We start from the raw sequence: 27,995 nt of genomic DNA on the forward strand, positions 1-27,995 counted from the left end.
TTTGTATATGTGCCCAACCAATCCTGTGTCTCCTACCCTTGATTAATAATGGCTTATGTTACCAGAAACTCCAGTCACTCTCTTCTCTTTCTCGTCTCTCTCCTGTGTCTCTTCTCTTTCTCGTCTCTCTCCTGTCACCCGCCCTCAGCCCTTTCCTATGAGTCTGGCTATCCCCTCAGTTGTGATCCGGCTTATGTGCTCCACGAATGGTTCATCGTATTAGTAATAGACTCGCGGTGGGTGAGCATCTCTGCGGAGTGCTCCCCCTCCCCAATATTTCTCTTTATGTTTGGGCTCCTCCCACATTGGTCGTTAGTCTTTGCAATCCGCGAAGGGCTCCTCCCACTCCGTAGATTATGTAACCACGGGGAGTCGCATGAGGCAGCTCCTCCTGCCCTCGACTCCCTCTAGCTACATGTCAGCGAAGGGCTCGTCTTTGTAATCCGCGAAGGGCTCCTCCCACTCCGCAGATTATAACCACGAGGAGTCGCATGAGGCAGCTCCTCCTGCCCTCGACTCCCTCTAGATACATGTTAGCGAAGGGCTCTTTCCCCCCGCTGTCTCTCTCCACACGGGGTTCTAATGCCCCACGTGTGATTTGCTCCCCCGCGGAGGGCTCATCCCACTCTGCGGTCTCGGTATTCTCGGCAGGTCTCCTGGGGACGCTCCTCTTGCCCCCGTCTCCTCCCGAGCCTCATATCAGCAATGGCCCCATCTCCTCCGCTGTCTCTCCCCTTCTTCAGGCTCTATGCCCCATGTGTGTCTCGTGTCTCTCGCCCCGCTCCGTGGAATTCATAGCTTTCGGGAGGTGCTGGGTTCAAATTTGGTTTTGTTCCAGCGCCGCCCCTGTCTCACTGGCCTCCTCAGTTTCAGGTTTTATTTAAGTCTCCTATTTTCGCAAATGGCGATTTCTTCTCAAAAGTGCTGGTGTATTATATATTTACATACAGCCACAAATTCATGTATTACATTTCCCTTACGCTCAAGCGTGGAATTTTTTTAACATCCTCACGTTCCACGGTTTCTCAATCAGCTTGCCTTCCTGCGTCCGCAATCTGTATGTGCCCGCCCCTCCGATATCCACCACCGTATATGGTCCTTCCCAGTTTGGGCCCAACTTCCCATCTTTCTCCTCCCTGGTACTAGGCGTCACTCGGCGGAGCACCAGATCACACAGCCAGAACTGCCTCAGCTTGACCCTACGGTTGTACTGTCTTTGCAATATCTGGTGATACTCCTCCAGTTTTTGCATGCAGTGTCTCTTCTCTCTTCTGCTAAATTCAGGTCCGCTGCCAATATCCTCCAGTTTAACCCTTCTTCCATGGACTTCGTCCGCGTTGTAGCTGCAACCATCTCCGAGGGGATCACAGCCTCCACCCCGTAGGCCAAGGAAAAAGGAGTCTCTCGGGTGGAGTACCGAGGGGTGGTCCGGTAGGCCCATAGCACATGATTTAGCTCATCGGCCCACGCCCCTTTCTTGTCCTCCAATTTTTTCTTAAAGTTGTTCATGATGATCTTGTTGGATGCCTCTGCCTGTTCGTTGCCCTCGGGATTGTAAGGGGCCGAGAACCCCTATTTCACTTTATAAGCTTGCAGGAACTTGGCCACCTTTGCTCCCGTGAACTGAGTACCATTATCCGCGATGATTACTTATGGCAACCCAAACCTGCAGATGATATTCTCCCATAGAAACTTTATGATTTGTGCTTCCTTCACCTGTTGTAGGGGCACGGCTTCAATCCATTTTGTGAAATAATCCGTTGCCGCGAGCATGAATCTCCTTTTGCCGCTGGCCATGGGCAGCAGTCCCACTATATCCATTGCCCACATAGCAAATGACCACGGACTTGAGATGTTATGAAGGGGTTCTGCGGGGGCAAATATCAGCTGGGCAAATCTCTGGCATTTGCCACATTTCTTTGCAAATTCCACAACATCTCTCTTCATATGGGGCCAGAAATACCCCTCTGTCAGTAGGCGATGGGCCGTCGTCCTCCCCGCTGAATGACTCCCGCAATCCCCCTCACGTAACTTTGCCAACACTTCATGTGATAGCCGCGGACCCAAACATTTTAACAGCGGTCCATTGAAGTTTTTCCGATATAGCTCTCCTTCCAGTAGAACGTATCTCCGAGAAGTTTGCTCTAGTCTCCTTCTTTCTTTTTTATCTGTCATTTCCTGTCCTGCCAAAAAGTCCTTAATTGGACCCATCCAATTCTCCCCCTCTTCCACTACCTGACAAACCTCTATCACCTCCTCAGTGCTCGGTCTCTCCAGCCTTCCCACGCGTATGGTTCTTTCCTCCGACCCAGGGATGGCAGCTGCTACATATGCCAGGGCATCAGCATGCTTATTCTCTCCCCGGCCCAAATGAAGGAAACGGAGCTTTGTGAACTTCGCGGCTCTTTTACGCACCACCTCCAAATATCTGGCCATCCGGGGGCATCTAGCGGCGAACCCTCCATTCGCTAGGCACACCACTAAGTTTGAATCAGAATATACTATTAGCTCCTGAACTCCAAGATCTTCAGCCATTCTTAATCCTGCAATCACTACTTCATACTCTGCCTCATTACTGGATGCCGCGAACCCTAATTTCATGGTTTGCTCTATTATGCTATTGTCGGGCGTAACCAAAACCACCCCTATGCCGCTGTAGGTATCTGTAGCAGATCCGTCGGCGAATACCCTCCATCCATTCCTCTTATCCCAAGGGTCTAGGATATCCGGCTCACCTTCTCGTTCTGGTTCCATAATTTTTTCCTCTCCCCAGGTGGGATCCTCTGCAGGAAACTCCGCTAGAAACTCAGCCATCGCCTGCCCTTTCTCCGCGGTCCTTATCTCATATTGTATCTCATAGGAACTCAGTACCACTGCCCACTTCAACATCCTACCCGAATTTTCTGTCTTCAGTGCTTGTCTCAGAGGCAGATTCGTTACTACTACTACCACATGTGCTTCAAAGTAGGGTTTTAGTTTGAGGGTGGAGAAAACTAGCGCCAAGGCATACCTCTCAATCCTGTTGTACCTCGTCTCTACCTCTAACAGTGTCTTACTCTGAAAATACACTGGCTTCTCTATTTTGTCCACCACCCGCACTAGAACTGAACTAACCGCATACTTCGTGGCCCCCAAGTACAAATACAGCTTTTCCCCAATCTCGGACCGCGATAGCAAAGGTGCTTTGCCCAAGTATTTCTTCAAGTTCTAGAATGCCTCCTCACACTCCGCGGTCCATGCGAAGTCCGGTGTGCTCCTTAGTAATCGGTACAGCGGTCTACACTTATCGGATGACTTGGAAATGAATCTATTCAGTGCAGCTACCCTTCCTGCTAACCGTTGTAACTCTTTCACATTCTGACGGAGATGGCATCTCTACCAGGGACCTTATCTGCTCGGGATTAGCCTCAATTCCCCTGTGAGTAACAATATAGCCCAAGAACTTCCCTGTAGTCACCCCGAAAGTACACTTCTCTGGATTCAGTTTCAAATTGTACTTACATAGTATCCCGAACGTTTCCCGTAACCCCTCTATATGCTCCTCCTCTGTCATGCTTTTCTCCACCATGTCGTCTATATAAATCTCGATTTCCCTCCGAATCTTGCTTGAGAACATTTTTTCTCCCAACCTTTGGAAAGTAGCCCCTGCATTTTTCAAACCAAACGACATTCTCGTGTAGCAGTATGTACCGCCCTCCACCACAAATGATGTCTTCTCTTGATCTGGCTCATACATCACAACCTGATTATACCCCATCGAAGCGTCCATGAAAGAAAATATTTCTAACCCGGCCGTCCTGTCCACCAACTCGTCTACTCGTGGCATGGGATAGCTGTCCTTCGGGCACTCCAGGTTGACGTTGGTAAAGTCCACACACATACGTACTTTCCCATTCTTTTTCGGTACCGCGACTATGTTTGACAACCAGTCCGTGAACTCCACCTCTCGGATTATCCCTGCCCCCTTCAATCTGGCAATCTCTTCCCGAACCCCCTCCGCATACTTCGGCCTGAGACTCCGCAATTTTTGTCTCACTGGTTTGGCATCCTCTCTCATATGCAGGTGGTGACATGCGAACTCTGGGTCCAACCCTGTAACATCCTCTATCGTCCATGCAAAGACGTCTCCATTATCCGACAATAACTGTATCAACTTAGTCCTCCACTCCGCAGGCAAACTTGACCCTATCGACGTGATCTTCTCCTCTCCCCCTATACCAATATTCACTACCTCTATCTCGTCAAGCGTCTTGGGATCCGCCGACGCTTCTTCACCCCCCTCCCCCGAGGTGCACTGTAACTGCTATGTCAGCCTCTTCCTAGGGTTGGAAGTCTCTCCTTCTGACCCGCCGATCAAACGTTTCACGGTTTCTCTGTGACTATTCTTAGCTATTACCTGATCCCAGTAAACCTCATACATGCCGGTAGGCATGGGGAACCGTATAACCTGGTAATACGTAGATGGGACCGCCTTCATCTCATGAATCCACCGCCTTCCCAAGATTGCATTATATTGTGAAGCCGCATCCACTATCATAAAGCGGGTGAAGACGGTCACTGGCCCCGCCGTCACGGGCAATAAAAGTTCCCCCATGGGCTCTGTCATACTCCCGTTAAATCCATACAAGTTAGTGTGCGAAGGGTGCAGCTGCTTGGGATCCACTCTCATTTCCTCCAAGGCTCCTCGGAACAACAGGTCTACTGCACTTCCGCAATCGATCAACACCCTTTTCACCATGTAGTTTCCCATTGCCACTGTAATGACCAGCGTGTCCTCGTGTGGCGAATCCACTGCCTGTAAGTCCGCATTGCTAAAGACAATTTTATCCTTCTCGGCCGCTGCGACCTCTCTTTGCCATGGCCTATTTGTTCTCTCATTAATTTGTTGGATGCTCGTTGTCCACCGTATCTTGTCTCTATGGGCATTATGACTCATCACTTCCCCACTGTAAATCACATTGATGGTTCCCAATATTCTTCCTTGCTGCGGCAGTAGCTCTTCGTTCCGGCCGTCTCTCACAAATTCTCCCATCCTCCCCTTCTCCACCATCCTCTGCACCAACTACTTGAGAGCGTAACAGTCATCCGTCTCATGATTTCTTATCTGATGGTATGCACAGAGTGGTTTCCCAGGTATTTCCGCTGGCATACTTCGCGGTCCTTCATACCCCGGTAACCCCTTTATTAAGGGCAAAATCTCACTGAGTAGTTTGTTCAACGGAGTTTGTTCCACTTGGCGGTATGGCTTCCTCTCCCTGTACTCTCTCCGAATCCCTTCTCGGCTCCTCTCCGTTCGTGCCCCGTATCCGCGGTATTGAGCTCTTTCTTTTTCCGACGCCCCCGATCTCCGCCGTTCATGTTCCTTCTCCAAAGATAACACAGCCTTCCCTGCCCTCTTAGAATCCTTTTGCATAGAGTCTTCATACCTTATATACTTCTCCACTCGTGGATACAGCTCATGCAACGTCGCTATCTCATTTTTTGCTACGGACTGGTGAACCCCAGTTCCCGGACGCAATCCCCTTTCAAACGCTATCACCGCAGTCCTCTCATCTAGATTTTCCACCTTCAGTGCCTCCGCCTTGAATTGACATAGGAACTCTCTGATTGACTCCGCGGATCGTTGTCGCACATTGAATAGCGCCGCGATATCCACCACCTTCTTTTTCTAGTGTATAAAATGATCCACGAACGCCTGCTCCAACTCTTGAAAGTTCTTAATGCTCCCAGACGGCAGTCTGTAGTACCAATCCAATGCGCCCCCTTTCAGACTAGCTGGGAACATCATGCACTGCAGACCGTCAAACCGAGCCTCCTGCCATAGCGGCATCTGCTGTCTAAAATGATGGATGTGGTCTGCCGGGTCTCCTTTGCCGTCGTATCTCTCAAACCTCGGCTGGGCGAATCGCTTGGGAACCTCCGATGCCCATATGTCATCTGCTAGCGGGTTACAGTTCAACCCAGCCACCACCTGGCTGGCCGCTCCCCCACGCTCCTTCGTCTGCCGCCGATTGGCTTCCCTATCATTGTCTATCATTTCTTGGACTTGCTCCATTGTTAATCCCGCCACCGGGTTTTCCACTAAATATGGTCCGGTCTCCTCCTCGTCTCCAGATTCCTCACTCTTCTCTTCCCCTGCCTCCTCCTCCATCTTCTCTCTCTCTCTCCGCAGCTCATCGTTTTCCTCTCTCAGTCTTTCGATCTCTTCGCGCATCAGACGCGCCTCTTCCGCCGCTCGCCCTCCTTCCAGTTCTTCCCCCTCCTCTATCATAGCTTCCAGCGTCGGCTCCTGATCCCTAACTTTCTTTGGCCTTCCCGCTGCTCTCTTCGATGCCATTTCTGAATTGCTCTTCCCGGTTCTCCACAGACGGCGCCAAATGTATAGACCTCTAAATCACTATTCCTTGAATGCCTAAATGTTTCCCTCACTCTTCTCTTTTTCTTTTTGTTCCTCCTCCTCTCTCTTTTTCCAGCGGCCTCTCCCTTTCTTTTCCACATCTTCTCCTTTTTATATTCCCCTTTCCTTCTTCAGGACCGTCCACCTGTCCTGTCATCCTACGACCCGAAGTCGACCGTACACTTGCCACCGTGGACTAAGGTTCCGCGGCCTTGATCCGCTGCTCCTCCTCTCCCTTGCATAGGTTACTCCCTATCAGCTGCACCGCGGACTCGGTCCAAGAGGTGCACCTCATGCTATTAAAGAACAAATTTACGAAAATAACAGTACTGCATTGGGAGATGCTCTTCTGAATGATGCCAACTTCTCACTAAGCCTCATTCGATTTTTCTCATCTACTTTTATATTATCAGAGTAGCGGATAAAAAATTTCTCCAACACGCATGCCCTTTCAAGCAAAAATCTCACAATATCATGTTCTGCCTGCTGCCCTTCAAAATTCTTGACTCCAACTGTCCGAAGGTGCTTCAGGATAGCACCAGCAAGCATCTCATCTGATTGCCAATACTCTTCCATATTTGTGGATGACGAACCCTCCTATTAGCAGTAAAAATTCATGAGTTAAGCATGCCAACCTTGCCTAAATCATAACGCTGAAAGCATGACATGTCAGATGATCTAGTATTACCTCCATAAAACCTTCTAATTCCAGCTCTTCCAGATTGGGAAAAATCCTTAGTAAAAAGGTTATCACTTGGAGATGGTTTGTAGTAGGAAACATGTGGAGATTCAAAATCTTTAGGCTGCAATATGAAGAAGGTAGATATGCTAACAAATCTGGATTCCTGGAGAGGTTCTGAAAAAACACCATAAACGTATATTAACAGTTTTTTTAACTGTAAACAACAACTTCCATGCTACAACAGAATAAAAGGACCATTTATTGGTGTTTAAGGCCATCAAGGATGTATTCGAGAATTAAACTCTCTGTTGCTTGGAAATGGAGTATGGTTGTGCTTAGGTTACATGTCGCCAGAGTGGGCATCTCTCCAAAGGCACAGTAAAGAGCGCAATTGATAAGGCAATATTGAGGGGTTGGGGAGTTACGATCAAACTTCCCAAAGCACCCCAAATCAAAACTTGCTTCTGGAAAGCCCCTAATCATTACACCATCAAAATCAACTGTGATGGTGTTGCAAGGGGAAACCCAGGTCCAGCAACTATTGGAGCAACCTTCAGAAACTCTAATGGAGATTTTCATTTGGTTCTATGGAGGAAAATTGGTGTCAATACCAATTATTTCGCGGAATGTATGGCTATATTGGAGAGTGTAGAAATGGCCGCAGTGGCAAGGGGATGGAGGAAACTCTGGGTAGAATATGATTATGATGTAGCAGTACAAGCATTTAACTCAGATATTTTACCATGGCAGATGCAACAGAGGTGGAAGCAGTGCAAAAAGACAATACAAGAGCTAAGGATCTTCAGCACTTGGAGAGAAGCTAATGCATCAGCTGACACAACAACAAATTATGCATTTACAATGACTAGCAATATGGCTTTCTTGTTTGAAGGGAGACCCAACTGTGTCACCAAATGGGAAATGCCTTTTATGCCAATCTATAGATTTGTAAACTAACCCAGGGGTGTTGTGCATATGATTGGTAAATGTATATAAGACCTACCTAGTAGGGAAGATATGCTATTTACAATGACGCAGTCCTCCCCTTCAACTAACTTGATGTGTAATGTACTTATGTATATTTCAACATATTAATACAATCTGCTCACTTAGCCAAAAAAAAAAAAGGGATATTTAGACTTTGGTCCTAACCATACTTGGTTTATTAGGGTTTGGTCCAGAAAAGGTTGAATATTAGGGTTTAGTCCTAGTTTTGGTTTTTGACCAATAACAAATAACCGAGTTGGACCGTGGTCAATCAGCTTGTATTTTCGAAATGGCAATAATACCCTCGCGTGTAATATCACGTGAATAACTAAAGTTGTCGTTGGAATCTCACTGAAATTGACTTGCCACGTGTCACAAATCTAGCTAACAAATAAATCAACGACCAAAACAATAGATCCGTTGGTGGTCCTCTCTATAAGAGAAACCAAATACCCATTTCATCCTTTGCAAATCTCACTTTCGTAAGGAAATATGGGGAGCCTCTGTCACAAGACTTTTGTTGCCCCGTACACTTTTTTCTACCTCTTCACCTTCAAAATTCAAAATTCTAATGGTCTGACAAGTAGGACTAAGCTCTAATTTTTCAAGTAACAAGAGGGACCAAGTCCTAAAAGATGGCCTTATTTATGTATCAAAGTCTAACTTGTATATAATCTTGGTTTTCACAGATATGTCAGCTATGTTACCAAGAAGACCACACAGCTCGTAAGTGTCCATACCTAAAAAAGAGATGCAATATGGAAAACTGTAGAGGCATTATGGATTTGCACAAGTCTGAAGATAAATCTGGCAAAGTACTTGAGTTATGGCTCTGCTGTGATTGGGTTGGATGTTTCAATAAGGTTCAACTAACTACTGCTGATAACCAGCTTCTACTGCCCATTGAGAAGGAGGTCACACTTGTCATTAATTGTGATGTTTGTGGGCATGAGTGTTGTTGCGTTGTGGGGTACCCATAGGGTTTGTTGTGTCTTTGTCATTTTGTATTTTGAAGGAAGCATGTCTGGTAGTAGGATACTATGTCAGTTTGTCTACATTTTGTTGCAGACGTTTGCATTGCACTGTGGTGTCACATGTACATTTTGTTGCAGATGTTTTTAATGTTTTTTTCTAGTGTTTTTAATGTTTTTAATGTTGTTCTTCCAATGTTGTTGTTCTTCTAGAGATATTTGAGTCCATGTCCCAGTCTTGCTGTTGTTGCTTAATGTTTGTTAATCTACTTATCTGATCTATTATTGTTGTTGGTACTCCAAATAGCATAACATTGAGAAATTTCAAACAAAACATAGCAGAGGACATTAAACTGACAAATTTCATACCAAAATATAGCATTATAAATCAAAAAGTACATCTAATCCCAAAATAACATTACAAATCCAAAAGTACATCTAATCCCAAAATAGCATTACAAATCCAAAAGTACACCAGACCAATAGCATAAGTACCAAAATGTAACTAAAACTAAAAACTGAAATGATAAAGAGTTTGTTTTCACAACAACATTCAGTCTTGGATTTGCTTTCACTATGTCTGACTAAGTGGCTCTACAGCTCTCTGACTTAAATTCATTGGAGGTGTTGAAGGTGTTGGTACATTGTCATCTCCAAACATCAGCCTATATAAACCCCTTGTCCTCACTCCTGTGCCTGGTGTTGGTCCTCTTGGCCTTCTACTTCCTCCTCTGGATTCTTCATCTTGTGGTGGTGCTGCTGCTGTTGTTGCTTCCTGTTGAACTTCTGCTGCTGGTGCTCTTCCTCCTCTTGGCCTTGTGCTCCTTGCTCTAACTCCTCCTTCTGGTGCTGCTGCTGCTTTAGGTTCAACTTCTGCTGCTGGTGCTCTTCCTCCTCTTGGCCTTGTGCTCCTTGCTCTAACCCCTCCTTCTAGTGTTGTAGAAGCCGCTTCAAGTTCAACTTCTCACTGGTGTTCTTCCTCCTCTTGGCATTGTGCTCCTTGCTCTAACTCCTCCTTCAGCTACTTGTGGTGCTTCATGTTCCACTTGTTGTTCTTGTTGTAGTGGAGCACTCTTTCTTTTCCTCCCTCTCCTATTGGCTTCTTCAGGTGGAACATGTTGCTTTGGTGGTTGTTGTTCAGATGGTTGTTGTTCAGATGCTGGTTCAGTATGGTCTTGTCCACCTTCAACTAAATCATTACTCATTAGTTAACTACCATTACTAACTTTAAATACTCATTTGTTAACAATGAAAAGTTACCTTGGCCTTTACCCTTCCCTCTCTTGCCATGAACTCCTTTCTTTCTTGCGTCACAAGTCAAGGTATTGTGACCAGGTGTTCCACACTTTGCGCATTTTCTATGAGTCTTAAGTGGTTCATCTTCACTCCTAATTCTCTATTTTTTTGGCCTTCCAACCCTTCTAGTGTGTTCGGAGGTAGAACCAATTCGATGGGGCTTTCCTCAGATAGAGTAAGCAATAAGTTATCAAGTGGACTTACTATATAAGTAAGCAAGTGGACTTTCCCCAGATAAGTAACTAATAAGTTATAGGGGAGTTATGAAAGTTCCCTACTAGTATAGACTTACTATTTCTCGCCACCCTCAATATTATCAAGTGGATAAAGATAATTTGCATAAGTTGCTCAATGCCTCCACACTAAAAATATGGACTGCAATACACGTAAAAAAAATGGACTTAATTAATAACAAAAACAAAACAAATTAAAATAATATGCAATGAAGTAAATCACTTAAGGGAACCCCATTACTTAATTACCTTGCCCATCGGGCCTCCTTGGTCTAAGGATCTGAACAAAGATGTACACAAGGCACTCCTCGACATTTGCCACTCAATGCAAGAGCATTGAAGTTTGCCAATATCAACATTGTACTTAGTCCCAGTCTTGGTGTTGATTGCTAAGTATTCAACATCCGAAACACCCTTTATCTCATACCAATTAAGTATCTCAACTCTCTTTTTTTTATCATGAACAACACATTTGGTACAACTTCACGGGGCATCAATGACAATGCCAATTCCCTTCTATCATAGACCATTTGCAGCAAATTTAGGTTGTACTTATCCATAAAATGAACCAATGGTTTATCTCTCGATGCAATATCCGTGAATTGAAGCTTTCACTGAAATTATTGGTTAACTCATCACACTTTGATGTCCAAATAAAGTGTGCCCTAGCCCAACAACTCCTTGGCTCGGTGTCTAACCAATCCAAAGCTTTACTTGTTTGTTTTGTTGATAACACCCAATATCTTTATCGGTTCTTGTTGTTTATATGCCTTAGCCGCACCCCAAGCTAGATTCTCCCATAATTCACCGCCAAAATTCTTTTTGAAGTTCTTATACATATATGTCCGAAGCAATACACGGAAGAAAACCAACATATACATATTATCATTATGACTGAAATAAACAACATATACAAACAAAATGGCTTATTATGCATATACAACATATACATATACAAAAACAAAGATATACATATACAAAAAACAACATCACCTATTAGGCATTACCTGTGATTTGAATCTGGAAAGTACTCATCAACAGCACTTATTAATCCTTTTTGTCTGTCACTGATGAAGGTAAGCTTGTCTTTATGCATGTTGATAAGCGCATAAATATTACATTATTCACGCTCAATTTTATATTAGTTAGTTCGTTTAATTTATTCGTTTGATTTAGTTAGTGTATTTTTGGTGGTTTTACAGGAATTGGACTTAACATGATTAAAAGTGTGGAAACTGTCGAGATTCGGGATGTCAGTGGCAGGAGTTCCCCTGGTCTGGTTGGGTCTTGTTAAAGCATGTGAGTAAAGACAAGAGGAAATAAAAGAAAATGGAATTTGGGCCTAAAGTTTAGTCTAGGTCCAATAGCCTAAGACTGGACCATGTGCCACTAAAGACACCAGCCCATGACCAAATAACAAAAGCCCATACCCACTTACTAAGGGTCACCCCATTTACTGTCCACCCGAGGAGCACCATAGCACCTATCATTTCCTTCTCCATCGCGAACAAAAACTGAAACAACGAAAAAATCCCACCGATTTTATCCCACCAAAAGAGAACCTTTCCATAGACAAAGAAAACGCCAACCCAATACCGAAAAAACGAAAAAGGAAGAAAAACCGCTAAAAGGGGGATAAAGGGACGCCAAGAACACAAAGAGTGAAAGAGGTCGGTCTTGGCTGGAAAAACAAAGCGAGAGAAACCAGAGAAAGGAAAGCAAAAAGCTAGGACCGAACCAGAGAGAGAGGAGAAAAGCAGTGAACAGGACCTCACAGCGGAAAGGAAGGCGTTCTTGGCTGGGATAAAGAGAGGAACGCGACACAGAAGAAGAAGAAGGGCGCGCTTGGCTGAAAGTGGGGTGCTGCGAACACGCTAAGAAGAAGAGAGGCTCGGCTACCGGTGCTACGAAAGCACGACATTGGAACCAAGGAGCAACAAGAGAGGACTTCACAAAGGGCTATGGATCTGTTAAGGGAGTTTTATTTCTTCCGTTTTATGGTTCCAGGTTAGCATGTGTAACTAAATTATTTACTAGGGCTCGATGAAGCTCTAGACTTGCGTAGGTTTTTTTTATGTTTAGTTGATTCATTGTTCTCTAACGTAAAGATTCGATGATCGTTTTCAGTATTGATATTAGTGGTATACTTTCATTAATTATATCTTGCATGACTTGACTAGTTAATCGTTAGATACATATTCCGCTCTTATCAAAGCATCGTTTTTATCGTTTACGTAAACTTGTGAGAAGTCGTACTGTAAGAAGACGATTTTTGCTAGGAGTTTATATTTTCGTTTGTTGAAATTCGATCAAACCAATATATAGATTTATATAAGAGCTCAACGTTCACATCTTCGAGAAAGCTAGGGATTCCTTTCCCTCGTGCTACTCGTAATTAAAAGAGAACTTTGAATTAATTGAATTAGGATACTTACAACGGTCTAGGGTGGATTCGAATGCCTTAGTAGTCTCTCCATTGATAATTTAATATAAGTTCTATAGTTTTCATAAGTAAGTTAAATAGGACTAGTTATTAGTTAATCAAAATTTCATAAACCAATATAGTTCGGAATAGGTTAAGTAGTATTTTAATATTCAATTGTTCCTAAATAGCAATCCCTGTGGGATCGACCTCGTTCTTGCGCACCTATTACGATAGACCTCGTGCGCTTGCGAGTATTAGTAATATTAAAGTAGGGTTTAATTAGCCTGTTTATTTAGGACGGTTAAATTCCTATCAAGTTTTTGGCGCCGCTGCCGGGGATTGTAGTAGTACAATTGAGTTTTAAAGTTTTATTTATCGTGATTCGTAGTTTAAGTTTAGTCATAGTTATATTATTTCATAGTTTACGTGTCTAATTTTAGTTATTTTTGCAGATAATTAAACATAGATTTCTTCTTATAAGGGATAGTCGTGACTTTGTTGTGGACGTTGTGAATTGCTTGCTGTCGTCACCCGGCGTCGCAAGTAGCCCTCGAAGGCTCACGCCGGAGGTACGTCTTTTTCCTTTGTGGGGTTGAATTTTGTTTGTTTCGTGGGTTGTGCTTGTTTTATTGTTTCTTGCATTTAGGGAGGTTAAATCACATTGACCAGCCTTAGGCATCTTGCATTAGAGATGGTTTTAGCCCGCTCACTAGGAAAAACTTTTTTTTTTACGCTGCGTGGATCGAAAGTGACGGTGCTTTTTGCACAAGAACTGGGAATCGTGTGATTTGGGTTTAGGAGCAAATATATATTAAACAAGTTTTAAAATTCAATCTGGGTTGTAATTTTTGTTTGGTATTGTTTGTGTGAATTGTCTGCATCTTTTATTAGAGTCTTAGGTTTTAGAAGTAGTTTATGGTAGTAACTCGGTCTGATAACACACCTGTTACACCGTTTGATCCTGAGATTGAACGCACTCTCCTTAGGAGAAGTAGGCATCCCGAATTAGAGGTACCCGAAACTTTTGTTGGCAATACACCAATTTTTGCTGACATGGAGGGTAATAACAATAACGTGGTTGCCCAAGTACCTAGATCTATTAAGGAATATATATATCCTACTAGGACAACCCGACCATCTTGCATCGTTCCCCCTGCAACCAATGCTAATCACTTTGAGTTGAAGCCCAATCTGCTGGGGCTCCTTCCTAAGTTTAGGGGAACGGAAGAGGAAGACCCATATCTTCATGTGAGGGAATTTGAGGATATTTGTGGGACTATTAAGCTTCAACAATTTAGTGACGGCTATAAAATTAAAATTGTTCCCTTTTTCTCTTAAAAGAAAAAGCCAAGAGTTGGTTTCACACTCTCCCATCAATTCCATAACGGGATGGGAAAAGTTATGCATTGTGTTTTTAAAAAACTTTTCCCTAATCATAAGGCGGCGATCGCTTTTAGAAAAGACTTGTCATCTTTTTTGCCAAACCGATGGAGAGTCATTATGGAAGTGTATGGAGAGGTTTAAGGACATGCTCTTGCAGTGTCCTAACCACGGCCTAGAGAACGGTAGGCTAGTGCAGATTCTCTATGAGGGTCTCGATTTTAATTCTAAGGCTATGATTGAGACCATGAGTACCGGAGATTTCGTGATAAGATCAGAGAAGAAGCGGGACCTTTTAGAAGAAGTCTCCGAAGGTCCAGCAATGGGAAACTAGTCGTGAGCCTAAGAAGGTGGCTAGTAGTACTACTACACAGAAGGGTTTGTTCCGCGTTGACAAGGAATTCGACACGAACGCTAGGATGGCCGCTTTAATTAGAAGAGTTGAAGCTCTCGAGCTAGAAAAAGAGACAAAGTCTCTAGCTCCAGTAGCCAATGTTGAAGTCCCTGGGTGTCTGTTGTGTGAAAGTCTTGATCACGTTATAGATAATTGCCCTGGTGTAAATGCACAAGTCAATGCTTTTAATTCATACCAAAAGCCAGGCAATAATCCTTTTTCTAACACGATAACCCCGATGGCGAAACCATCCCAATTTGTCTTGGTCTAAAGGTATACATCAGGGAGGCCCCGTGGTTAACTCAAACCCAGTACCACAGTATGCACCTCAACCACCTAAACTTTCACCTATAGAAGAGGCCATTGCTCAATTAACACAAAACACCATGAAATTCCAGGACACAACGCAACAGTTTATGCAAGCCAGTCAAACGGCTACTCAGGATAATGCTCAAGCCATTAGGAAGATTGAAATCACCATAGGTCAAATTGCTAATACTTTGAATGAGAGGGACAAGGGCAGGTTTCCTAGTCAACCAGTAGCTAATCCGAGGAGTCAGTTGGAAATAAGTTCTAACTTAAACCAAAGCTCACTCGGGAGCAAGCCAAGGCTATCACTGTTCTTAGGAGTGGAAAACGTGTTGATAATAGGGTTGAGATGTCTAAAGACGCTGAGGTCAGATCTGATCCTATAGAGTGTGAGAAGGAGGAAGGTGAGGTGAGTGAATCTAATAGTCATAATACTTCTAAGAAGGGTGTAGAACCTCCTACTCGTTGTGGAGACTAACCCCGTGCCATCTTATATACCTAAAAGCTCCTTTTCCCCAACGCTTGATTCCGCTAAGAAAGGTTCTAATCTTAATGAAATAATGGAAATGTTTAAACAGTTCAAATAAATATTCCGTTACTTGATGCTATAAAACAAGTTCCTTCCTATGCCAAGTTTCTTAAAGATTTGTGTACACAAAAAACGTAAGTTGAATGTGCACAAGAAAGCTTTCCTAACCGAAAGCAAGTGAGTTCTATTATCCAAAACCAAACTCCACCTAAGTTTAGAGATCCGGGATGCCCTACTATTTCTTGTGTTATTGGTGATCATATGATTGAGAAAGCATTACTTGATTTAGGAGCTAGCGTTAATTTGTTGCCTTATTCAGGTTTATTTTTACAACTTGGTCTTGGTAAATTGAAACCTACATCAATTACTCTTCAATTGGCGATAGGTCTATTAGGATCCCACGTGGTGTTGTTGAGGATGTTTTGATTCAGGTTGATAAATTTTATTTCCTGTTGACTTTGTTGTTCTCGGATACACAACCTGCTCAAGATCCTAAACACCATATTCGGTCATTTTAGGTCGTCCCTTTTAGCCACTTCTAATGCTATCATTAACTGTCGTAATGGAGTGTTAAAACTTTCTTTTGGTAATATGACTACAGAACTTAATGTATTTAATGTGGGTCAAGAACCTCCCCGAACCCGATGATTTTGGGATGTTAATCTTATTGATAGTATAGTTCACGAGACTTTCTTGGAGAGTTATTCGATGACCCTCTTGAGTCTTGTTTAACTAATTCGTAGTGGTTATGATGTAGATGATGTAATTTGTGAAGTTAATGCGTTCTTTGGATGCAACCCCAATTTTAGAAAACAGATACGTGGAGAGCCACAATAGAGCACGACTCCATCCGAAGTCTACCCCGTCTCTTCTATAGAAAGTCCTCCTAAGCTAGAGTTGAAACCATTACCTGACACTCTTAAGTATGTTTTTCTGGGACCTGATGATTCTTTGCCGGTTATTATTGCTTCTAATCTAGATAATGAACAAGAAGGTAAATTGATTAGGGTTCTTAAAGAGCATAGAGCAGCTTTAGGGTGGAATATTGCTGATATTAATGGTATAAGCCCAACTGATTGTATGCATCATATTCATCTTGAGAAGGATGCTAAACCAACCCGTGAGTTTCAGAGACGGCTTAATCCTAACATGAAAGAGGTAGTGAGAGCCGAGGTTCTCAAGTTGTTAGATGCGGGTATCATTTATCCCATTTCCGATAGTAAATGGGTGAGTCCCCGCTCGTGTTGTCCCTAAAAAGTCCGGGCTTACAGTAGTTAAGAATGCGAAGCGGCGAGTTAGTGCCCACCCGTATGACTACCGGATGGCGTTTTTGTATTGACTATCGTAAGTTGAATTTGGCTACTAGGAAAGATCACTTTCCTCTTCCGCTTATTGACCGATGCTCGAGAGAGGTTAGCCGGTCATAAATATTATTGTTTTCTTGATGGTTATTCCGTTATTACCAAATATGTATTATCCCCGAGGATCAAGAAAATACTACTTTTACTTGTCCTTTTGGAACTTTTGCCTATCGTCAGATGCCTTTTGGATTATGTAATGCACCCGGTACCTTCCAAATGATGCATGCTTAGTATTTTTCTTTTCGATATGGTAGAAAGGTTTCTTGAGGTGTTTATGGATGACTTCTCAATTTTTGGGGATTCTTTTTGATGAGGGTTTGCACCGCTTAGAATTAGTGTTAATTAGGTGCAAGGAGAAGAATCTTGTGTTGAATTGGGAGAAGTGTCATTTTATGGTTCAACAGGGTATTGTTCTTGGTCATATTGTTTCTAGTAAAGGAATTGAGGTCGATAAGGCCAAGGTTGATGTCATTTCTGGTCTTCCACCACCTAAGACTGTGAAAGATATTAGGTCATTCTTAGGTCATGCTGGATTTTATAGGCGTTTTATTAAAGACTTTAGCAAGATTTCTCGTCCCTTATGCAATTTACTTGGTAAGGACGTCGCTTTTGTCTTTGATAATGATTGTTTGAAAGCTTTCGAGAAGCTTAAGCATTTATTGACTACCGCTCCTATCATACAGCCTCCTGATTGGAGTGAACCTTTTGAGTTAATGTGTGATGCATCTGACTATGCGGTTATATTGTTTTAGGTCAACGGTTTGACAAGTTGCCCCATGTTATTTATTATGCTAGTCGAACCCTTTAATGATGCACGATGAACTACACTACAACTGAGAAAGAGTTGTTAGCTGTTGTGTTTGCTTTAGACAAATTTAGGTCTTACCTCATAGGGTCTAAGGTTGTCGTGTTTACTGATCATTCGGCTTTGAAATATCTCCTTACTAAGAAGGACGCTAAAGCGCGTTTGATTCGCTGGGTACTCTTGTTGCAAGAGTTTGATATAGAGATTAGGGATAAGAAGGGTACGGAGAACGTGGTCGCTGACCACTTGTCTAGACTTATAGTGGAATCTTCTACTGATATTTTGCCTGTAAATGAATCTTTTCCTGATGAGCAACTTTTTGTTATATCACAATCGCCTTGGTATGCGGATATTGTTAATTATCTTGTAACGAAACAGTTTCCCTCTCATTGGAGACAACAGGATAAATCTAAGTTTCTTCTTTTGAGGTTAGGAATTTTTTCCGGATGATCCATACTTGTTTAAGTCATGCCCTGACCAGATTGTTAGGAGATGTGTCTCTGAGAGTGAGTTTCATAGTATCCTCTCTTTTTGCCATGACCATGCATGTGGTGGTCACTTTGGTCCTAAAAAGACGGCTGCAAAGGTTTTGCAGTGTGGTTTTTATTGGCCTACTCTATTTAGGGATGCACATGAGTTTTGTTTGAATTGTGATAGATGCCACCAGATGTGTAATATTTCCCATAGGAACATGATGCCTCTTTCCCCTATTTTAGTTGTGGAGCTTTTTGATGTATGGGGTATTGACTTCATGGGTCCTTTCCCTCCTTCCTTTGGTTATCTTTATATCCTTGTCGCCGTAGACTATGTTTCTTAGTGGGTTGAGGCGGTGCCATGTAAAAACGAATGATCATAAAGTCGAAGTTAACTTTTTAAAATATAATATATTTTCTCGCTTTGGTGCGCCTTTGTGCAATTATAAGTGATAATGGTACTCATTTTACACACCGAGCATTTGAATCTTTAATGAAAAAGTACTCTATTACTCATAAGCTTGCTACCCCATATCATCCTCAAACTAGTGGCCAAGTTGAAGTATCTAATAGGGAGATTAAGCGGATTTTAGAAAAGACTGTACGACCCGACCGTAAGGATTGGTCTCAACGTCTTAATGATTCCCTTTGGGCTTATAGAACTGCTTATAAGACTCCTATTGGTATGTCCCCTTATAGGCTTGTGTTTGGAAAGGCATGTCATTTGCCTGTAGAATTGGAACATCGTGCTTTTTGGGCCATTAAAACGTTTAACTTCGATATGCGTAAGGCTGGTTTACAACGTAAACTTCAGTTGAATGAGTTAGCTGAGTTAAGGAATGAGGCATATGAGAATGCCAAGATTTACAAAGAGCGGACTAAGATTTTTTCATGATAAATCTATTCTTCGAAAGTCTTTTGAACCTAATAAAAAGTCTTGCTATATAATTCTCGTTTAACTTTTTTTCCGGTAAGTTACGCTCTAGGTGGACTTGGTCCTTTCATTGTTAAAACTGTTTTTTCCTCATGGTGCCGTTGAGATAGAAGATCCTACGGATGGTCGTGTGTTTAAGGTAAATGGTCAACGTTTGAAACCATACCTTGACGGTTTGGCCGGGCAGGATGTGGAAGAGGTAAGTCTGCTTGATCCTATTTATCATGACTGATTGAGTATCCGGCTTGTTGATAAGCCCACATAGCACTGATCAGTTGTGTGAAGCATTCGTCTGCTAGAGACGTTAACTGTAGCGCTTGTGGGAGGCAACCCATGTTTTTAGTATTTCCAGAGGTTTTAAAAAAAAAAAAAAAAAAAATAATAAAAAAAAAAAAAACTCCGAAGGCTTTCGCCAACGGCTGGCGCGACCAGCTTCTAGCCTTTGTCGAGAATTTTACACCGAAGCGCCAGCGCCATATGACGCGACTTCGCTCAACAAACAACCTGGAACCAAGATTACATTGAGCGCCGCCAGCAAATGGAAGCGCGCGATCAGCGCAAAACATCAAAATCCAAAATCACCCGAAGGCCTCGCATACCATGTGGAGCGCGACCAGCCAGCCCTCCCGACGACCGAAATTTTCCAGTTTTCTGAGGAACGGGTCGTCGAACACCACCGAACTAAGCAAAGACAACCAAACAGAGTTCAGTGAAACGGGATGGAGCAATGAATATGGCCATAATAGTTGGGAATTTATTTTCCATTTTATTGTTCGCATTTGCTTATTATATATGCATGTTTTTATTTTTAGTCATGTGTACCTTTCGCGATACCTCATACATTCCACTTTAGCACCTTTTCTCCGTGTTTTTGGAGACGGTAACTCTATGGAATGAGATATGTGCCACGTGGTAGTCGTCATAGTAAATTGGTTCCTTTTCTATTTTATCGATATTATATCTTTAGTGAGGTACTAATTTCTACAGTGACTCGAAGTTTTATTTTTCGCTCATGGAGCTATTGGTAACTTCTTTCCTTATTATTTTACTTGTCCATGTTATTACTTCTTTCCTTATTACTTTTTGGAATTAAGCATATCTGTCAACATTGAGGACAATGTCTGAACTAAGTTTGGGGGTGGGAACAAAATGTTTTGTTTAGCGAAAAATAAAACTTAGGTATACTATGCACTTAGGGGTAGTGGTATTGTTTCCTTTTCTATGATGATTATAGTCTAGAAATCTCAGTTAGCATGAGAATTAAGAGTAGTTATTAAGAAACTTAGTTTAAGATATAGGTAATAGTCTCTGCATCTTTTCATAAATATCTTGCATGAACGCGTTATATTTGTACTTGGCGATTTTTTTCGAGACCTAGGTTAGAGTGCTTAATTTTACATATCCGTGAGAATCTAGCCTAAAAGCCTCATATGAGTTGATATCTGAGTGATGACACAAGGGAGAAGTTAATTCCGAGTAGAGAAAACACACGTCCACTTGCTTGATCACCATACCATATCCTAAAAGAGAATTTAGGCAATCTTTGGATCGATATAGCCAGAAATTCAAACCTAAAGAATATTTTTTCCGCTAGTCGCCCCACTGAGCCTTTTATTAGCCTTTTCATAAACCGCAAATTCCTTACCCTATATAAAATAAAAAATAAAAAAAAAAAAAAAAAAAAAAAAAAAAAAAAAAATAGCCTACCCATTTGATAAGTTTGAGAAATAGGATGAAATGAAGAAAAGAAATGAGAAAGACCTGTGGAAAATCAATAATTTGTTAGTTGCTTCAAAAGAAAAATAAAGAAAAGAAAGTTTCCATCCAAAGAAAAAAAAAAATAGAAATAAAATAAAAAGTTAGAACTCCAAAAAAATAGAATCAAAGGAGTCAAAAAGCCAAAACAAAAAAGGGCTAAGGATGGAAACAAAGTCGAAGGAAAAAGTAAGAACATGACTTTCTCTAGTTCTGAATTTGAAGACCTTATTTTCTCGGACTTGTCTATTTTGTTTATCCATTCCATTTATTCTTAAACTATCACCTAAGCTATACATAACACCTAATAAAGACCTTTAGCTCAATTAGGAATAGGTTGGTGTGATAGTAAGTGGCGATGTGTTTGATCGACCTCGGCTCCTTTGGATGTCATTGAGATTGAGAGGAAAAGTGTGCTCACCGCACACTGGAGTGAGCGAAACCTGAGCGGAAAAATCAGAGTATTTTTGTCTTGACATATTTGTGAGGACCTACTTAAGGGACGCTTATTCCGAGTTTTAACCGGACACGCCAACTTTGCATTTCATAGTTTTGTTCATTGCATGTATGTTTATTTGTAGATGATTTGATTATTACGCATATGTTAACTTAGGTTTTAAAATGAGTATTCTTTATTCCTTGTTAGTGAGAAATATGAATATCTGAGATAAATTAAGGAAACATTACTATTATTTCTTAGTCATTATAGTATAGATGAAGTTTGGGGAGTACCTTCTCTGAAAACTCTCACGAGACTAAACTCGTCCACTAGGGTAAACCTAGGGGTTTAAAAGGCTTGTTGCACATGCTAAGTGTAATCGTGATTCCTACGAAAATGAGTTAGGATTTTTAATTTTTATTATTAGTTTAGATTTAGTTTTGCTTGAGGACTAGCAAAATGTAAGTTTGGGGTATTTGATAAGCGCATAAATATTACATTATTCACGCTCAATTTTATATTAGTTAGTTCGTTTAATTTATTCGTTTGATTTAGTTAGTGTATTTTTGGTGGTTTTACTGAGAATTGGACTTAACATGATTAAAAGTGTGGAAACCGCCGAGATTCGGGATGTCGATGGCGAGGAGTTCCCCAGTGCGGTTGGGTCTTGTTAAAGCATGTGAGTAAAGACAAGAGGAAATAAAAGAAAATGGAATTTGGGCCTAAAGTTTAGTCTAGGTCCAATAGCCTAAGACTGGACCATGTGCCACTAAAGACACCAGCCCATGACCAAATAACAAAAGCCCATACCCACTTACTAAGGGTCACCCCATTTACTGTCCACCCGAGGAGCACCATAGCACCTATCATTTCCTTCTCCATCGCGAACAAAAACTGAAACAACGAAAATCCCGCCGATTTTATCCCGACCAAAAGAGAACCTTTCCATAGACAAAGAAAACTGCCAACCCAATACCGAAACGAAAAAGGAAGAAAACTGCTAAAAGGGGGATAAAGGGACGCGCAACACAGCAGTGAAGAGGTCGGTCTTGGCTGGAAAAACAAAGCAGAGAGAACCAGAGAAAGGAAAGCAAAAAGCTAGGACCGAACCAGAGAGAGAGGAGAAAAGCAGTGAACAGGACCTCACAGCGGAAAGGAAGGCGTTCTTGGTTGGGATAAAGAGAGGAACGCAGCAAATGAAGAAGAAGCGTCGTTCTTGGCTGAAAGTGGGGTGCGAACACAGCAGTGAAGAGAGGCTCGGCGCTGGTGCTACGAGCACGACTGTTGGAACCAAGGAGCAACAAGAGAGGACTTCACAGCAGGCTATGGATCTGTTAAGGGAGTTTTATTTCTTCTGTTTTATGGTTCCAGTTAGCATGTGTAACTAAATTATTTACTAGGGCTCAGATGAAGCTCTAGACTTGCGTAGGTTTTTTTTTATGTTTAGTTGATTCATTGTTCTCGGAACGTAAAGATTCAGTGATCGTTTTCGTATTGATATTAGTGGTATACTTTCATTAATTATATCTTGCATGACTTGACTAGTTAATCGTTAGATACATATTCCGTTCTTATCAAAGCATCGTTTTTATCGTTTACGTAAACTTGTGAGAAGTCGTACTGTAAGAAGACGATTTTTGCTAGGAGTTTATATTTTCGTTTGTTGAAATTCGATCAAACCAATATATAGATTTATATAAGAGCTCAACGTTCACATCTTCGAGAAAGCTAGGGATTCCTTTCCCTCGTGCTACTCGTAATTAAAAGAGAACTTTGAATTAATTGAATTAGGATACTTACAACGGTCTAGGGTGGATTCGAATGCCTTAGTAGTCTCTCCATTGATAATTTAATATAAGTTCTATAGTTTTCATAAGTAAGTTAAATAGGACTAGTTATTAGTTAATCAAAATTTCATAAACCAATATAGTTCGGATTAGGTTAAGTAGTATTTTAATATTCAATTGTTCCTAAATAGCAATCCCTGTGGGATCGACCTCGGTCTTGCGCACCTATTACGATAGACCTCGTGCGCTTGCAAGTATTAGTAATATTAAAGTAGGGTTTAATTAGCCTGTTTATTTAGGACGGTTAAATTCCTATCACATGTCAAGAAATGGCTTCATCTCACATAAGAACTGCCTCCATGTATCCCCATTCTCCCCTTTGCATATGAAAAAACCAAGAGGGACAATCCCATTCATGGCATCCAGTCCAATAGCAGTTAAACAACACCCACCATACTTGCCTTTGAGAAAACAGCCATCCATACCAACAATTGGTCTACACCCATTCAACCATCCATCAAGTGATGACTTGTACGCAACAACAACACCAATGAAACTATGATTCTTTTCATTCACAAAATGTTTGGCAAGGCTACCGTGGTTTGACTTTATAATCTGCCTACACATCTCTCGGACTAGTCTATAACCCTCCTCATAATTGCCATTGATCACTTCAAGCATCAATGTCCTAGCATTCCAACTAATCCAATATGATATGCTAACTCCATACTGAAAAAATCTCTACGCTTGTATATCCTTGTCTATAATCTGATGCTCTCTCATCTTATTTTCAAGTGCTTGAGCCACCCATGGTGCTCTAGCTCGTAAACTTGTTCTTCACACTAGCTTCACATGTATGTTCATCATTATAGTTTCTAAGAACAAAAGTGTGCATGTCTTTTCTGGTAAGAGTAGCGCTTATAGTCCACTCACAACTAGGATCTTTGCATGCCAAAATGTATCTCTCTCTCATTTCTCACTTGTTGTGTACTAAACTTGTGCTTAATTGCCATTGTCCGAAGAACTCTCTACAATCCTCTACAGTTGCCCATGTCATTTTAGGCTTCAACTCACACGAGCCAAACCTTTTAGAAGCTTCAACAGGTCGAAACCTTAGCCATGTCCTCAATCTCGAAAACATTTGTTGTTCCCATGGACCAATTTCCCAAAAACAAAGGCCTTGTAATTCTTCTTCTAAATTGTGAACTTCTTCATCAACCATCATTGGATCAATATCATTATCTAACTCATTCTCAGAGTAATCACTACCTGGAGGATATACTCTTCATCACTATCTTCTTCAGTGCTATCATACCCTACATCCAAACAAGTACCAAAACCGCCCAAAAATATTGACCATACCGATACAAAGGCTCTTCAGTATCCCTTTTATCATGATTCAAATCCTCTAACGCATCAACACTTTCAGCATGAGTACCATTATGATTCAAATCCTCAACACCTTCACCATGACTACCATTAGGATTCAATTCCTCTAACACATCAATAACTTCAACATGAGTACCATCAGGTTCATTCAATTCTTCCAGAAACTCATTAATATTCGAAAGTACGTAAAACCATCAATCAACGGGATCTAATTGAGACAAGTGCACATCATTCCCAGATGGCTGAACACCATTGTGCCCCTCAACCACACTCTCAGTCACCTCCTCTCTTGCTTGTGGCTCACTAATTTCTTCATCATCGGAAATGTCAAAGACCAATGGCTCTCCATTGGGACCTACAAGTGGTTTAGTTTTCGTGATGTTAAGCCTGTTGGACTTTCTTATAGGTGTCATTGGTTTTGTTTTGAGTGGGAACCGGTTTAGGGTTTTGAACCGGTTTAGGTTTTTTTGAGTGGAACCGGATTAGGTTTTTGAGTGGGAACCGGTTTAGGTTTTTGAGTGGAACCGGTTTAGGTTTTTGAGTGGGAACTTCAATGGGAACTGGATCAAATATAGGTGATCTTCTAACACTTTCAGGTGACTTGTAAAGGTTTCTTGGGTGTTGTGGGTAGTTGTGTTGGGGTGGAGTCAAGAGGTGAGGGAGAGTTATGAGCAAAGTGATGCCGGAGTCAAGTGGTGGGGGAGAGTTATAAGCAGCGATGATGTTGAAGTCAAGTGGTGGGGAGAGTTATGAGCAGTTGGTGGAGGTGGGAGGACAAATAGGTGGTATTGTTTAAGTGTAAGCTTACCCCACATATCCATCGATGTTTGTCTTCTCATTATGCTACATAACTTCCCTTCAATCAAACTTGCAATCTCAAACTTAACTCCTTCACCAACCAATTTCTGCAAATCCTTTTCGCAAAATCTAGCGTAAATATCTCATCCCCATCATATTTCACACACTCTCTCTTACCACCCTTTGTATTGACTAGCTTTTATCTTCCCGGGAATAGTTCTCCCCACTTACCACCATAATGTATCACAAATTCCTTTACACCTAGCAAAGGATTGGCCATTCTTCCTCTTCATCCACAAACATACAAACAAACAACATATAGGATAAATCGGTTAATAAGAAACAATTCAAACAAGGGGACCCTTCTCACAATTACATTCAATCAATTTAATGCAAGACAAATATAAACTTGCAAATATAGATCATTCAAATGCATATAATTTCAAACATTTACAATATATCCATCCCAAATGTTATTACTTCCTAATTTCAAACATTTACAACATATTCCAAATGTTATTACTTCCTAACAAAGGATCAGACTCTCAGACAAACAGAAGAAAAGACCCCAATTTAGCATGTCCACATATAGAGTTAAGTACTTGTAATTACTTCCTAATATAATCATAGTCCAACTGAATAGTTAAAAATTAGGTTTTAGTCCATGTTTTCTAAAGTGTACGGCAATAGACTAAGCCATGCACCATGCAATACAACAAACCACCATTTTAATTCACGCTTTACTGAAAATTAACAATAACAGTATAAGAAGCATACGAGAAAGCCACCATTTTTCCAACAGATCAAGCTAACACTTTCATGTTTATCATACAACTTTATATAAAAATTATATTTTTACTAAGATTAACATAAAAAACTAACCTTTAAGCAACAACCTTCAATTTTATGACGACAACAGATGATGATGACCTTAAATCAACGATTATGACCTCACAACAGCTTCAAAACCATAAAACAACGACGATCAACAGGTACACTAGATGAAAATCATTAAAAAAAAACACGATCAACAACTCCAATGGAGGTTCTTCATATTTCTTAGTGGTTAGAGAAGAAGAGGGGTGGTTTGGTTTTGTATGCCCGGTGTTAAACTTGGTGTTTTCACACATGAGAGCTAGGGTTTACGTGAGAGAAGTCGAGAGAGAGAGAGAGAGTGAGTGATCATTTCCTCCTTATTTCACCCTGTCGTATTTCACATCCAAAACAAAAAATCTCATTTGTATTCTCGAGATGCGCAAATTTCAGATCTGACGGCCACATTGAAAGTCGAAATCAGATGTCGACACGTGTCAAATTAATTTGATTAAATAGAAGCACACGTGATATTACACGCGAGGGTATTATTGCCATTTCGAAAATACAAGCTGATTGACCACAGTCAACTCAGTTGACTGGCGGTCAAAAACCAAAACTAGGACTAAACCCTAATATTCAACCTTTTCTGGACCAAACCCTAATAAACCAAATATGGTTAGGACCAAAGTCTAAAAAGCCCAAAAAAAAAAGATTACTTGTCGCCAAGGACGGAGACAAGGGGTGGAGGGGGCAGTCACCCACTCAAACATTTTGAAAAAAACATGAAAATACACAACAATGAGCACAAAAATTCCTGAATCTATAAGGCTTCGCCCCTCCAAAAAATTTCGGGATGGTGTATTATTTCCCCCTCATATACCTTGCCCCCCTAACTCAACCCTCCAAAAAATTTCTGTATGGTGTATTATTGCCCCTCATATACCTTGCCCCCCCTAACTCAAATTCTTGGCTCCTCCATGCATGTCGACCTGCAATCTGGTTTCTTTAAGGTGTACAGGCTGGAAGCCGGGAACTCATCTACTCATAATTTTAATAACCTAGTTGAAACAGTAAGGAGAATTTAATAACCTAGTTGAAACAGTAAGGAGAATAGGGTATCTTGCGTGGGCTATAAAAGTTGCAGCTAGGTTCTTCTTCGTGAGTGGTTTATGCATTGAAAAATGAATGAGGCAGGGTTGAGTTTAACTTGTATTTTCTTCAACTTCAAGAGATCGGCATATTGATTAACTAGGATTACCTTCTAGTTGTTAATGTTCCGTGTCTGTATTAATTATTCATCTGGGTGTTATTGCAAAGTGAAAGAGAAGAAGTTGTTCAAGGGTACGATTTTTAATAATTCATTTTTTATGAAAACAAGGGTTGGGTCTGCCCAACCCCTCAAGCTTATGAAAAAGAAAGAAAGAAGAGACGTACCTCAATAAAGCCGCTTCCCAGATCTAGTGTGCGCACATTACACAGCCCTTTCAGTATTGTACTCGCAGAATTATGAAATGAACTGCCAGATTTGTCGTTTGAACTAATATTCGGCTCATGAAACTGAAAATGAGCACTTAGAATAGATGAAAGATCCTCAGAACTAATTACAGGAGCTATGTTACTAAGGTAGTGAATTTTTTGAAGCGTTGGGCATGTCAAGCTCACGTTAAGGTCATCTTTGTACTGTAGCATTATGAACTTAAGGCTTGGAATAGATATGGAAATATTACGAATATTATGTAGAGAGCAATGCATAACGGACAAATATTCAAGCACAGGACAACTGAAGCTGGAAAACAGATTGTTAATTACGTTTTCATTGTCAAAATTAACACTCC

The 27,995-nt window shown here is 41.4% G+C and overlaps 1 protein-coding gene across 1 annotated transcript; it reads right to left on the minus strand.

Annotated features, from left to right (window-relative positions):
• Nucleotides 1-6,817: 6,817 nt before the first annotated feature.
• LOC147477338 (uncharacterized) lies at nt 6,818-27,983 on the minus strand. The gene is made up of 3 exons (XM_086584974.1): nt 27,595-27,983; nt 7,086-7,200; nt 6,818-6,994 (listed from the first exon to the last, which is right to left on the minus strand). Exons 1-3 carry the CDS (start codon nt 27,910-27,912, stop codon nt 6,948-6,950), a joined length of 480 nt encoding a protein of 159 aa, XP_086441100.1. The 5' UTR covers nt 27,913-27,983; the 3' UTR covers nt 6,818-6,947.
• Between the last annotated feature and the right edge of the window lie 12 nt (nt 27,984-27,995).

The sequence above is a fragment of the Coptis chinensis genome, chromosome 9 (assembly GCF_015680905.1).
Source record: "Coptis chinensis isolate HL-2020 chromosome 9, ASM1568090v1, whole genome shotgun sequence".
In the NCBI taxonomy this organism is placed as follows: domain Eukaryota; kingdom Viridiplantae; phylum Streptophyta; class Magnoliopsida; order Ranunculales; family Ranunculaceae; genus Coptis; species Coptis chinensis.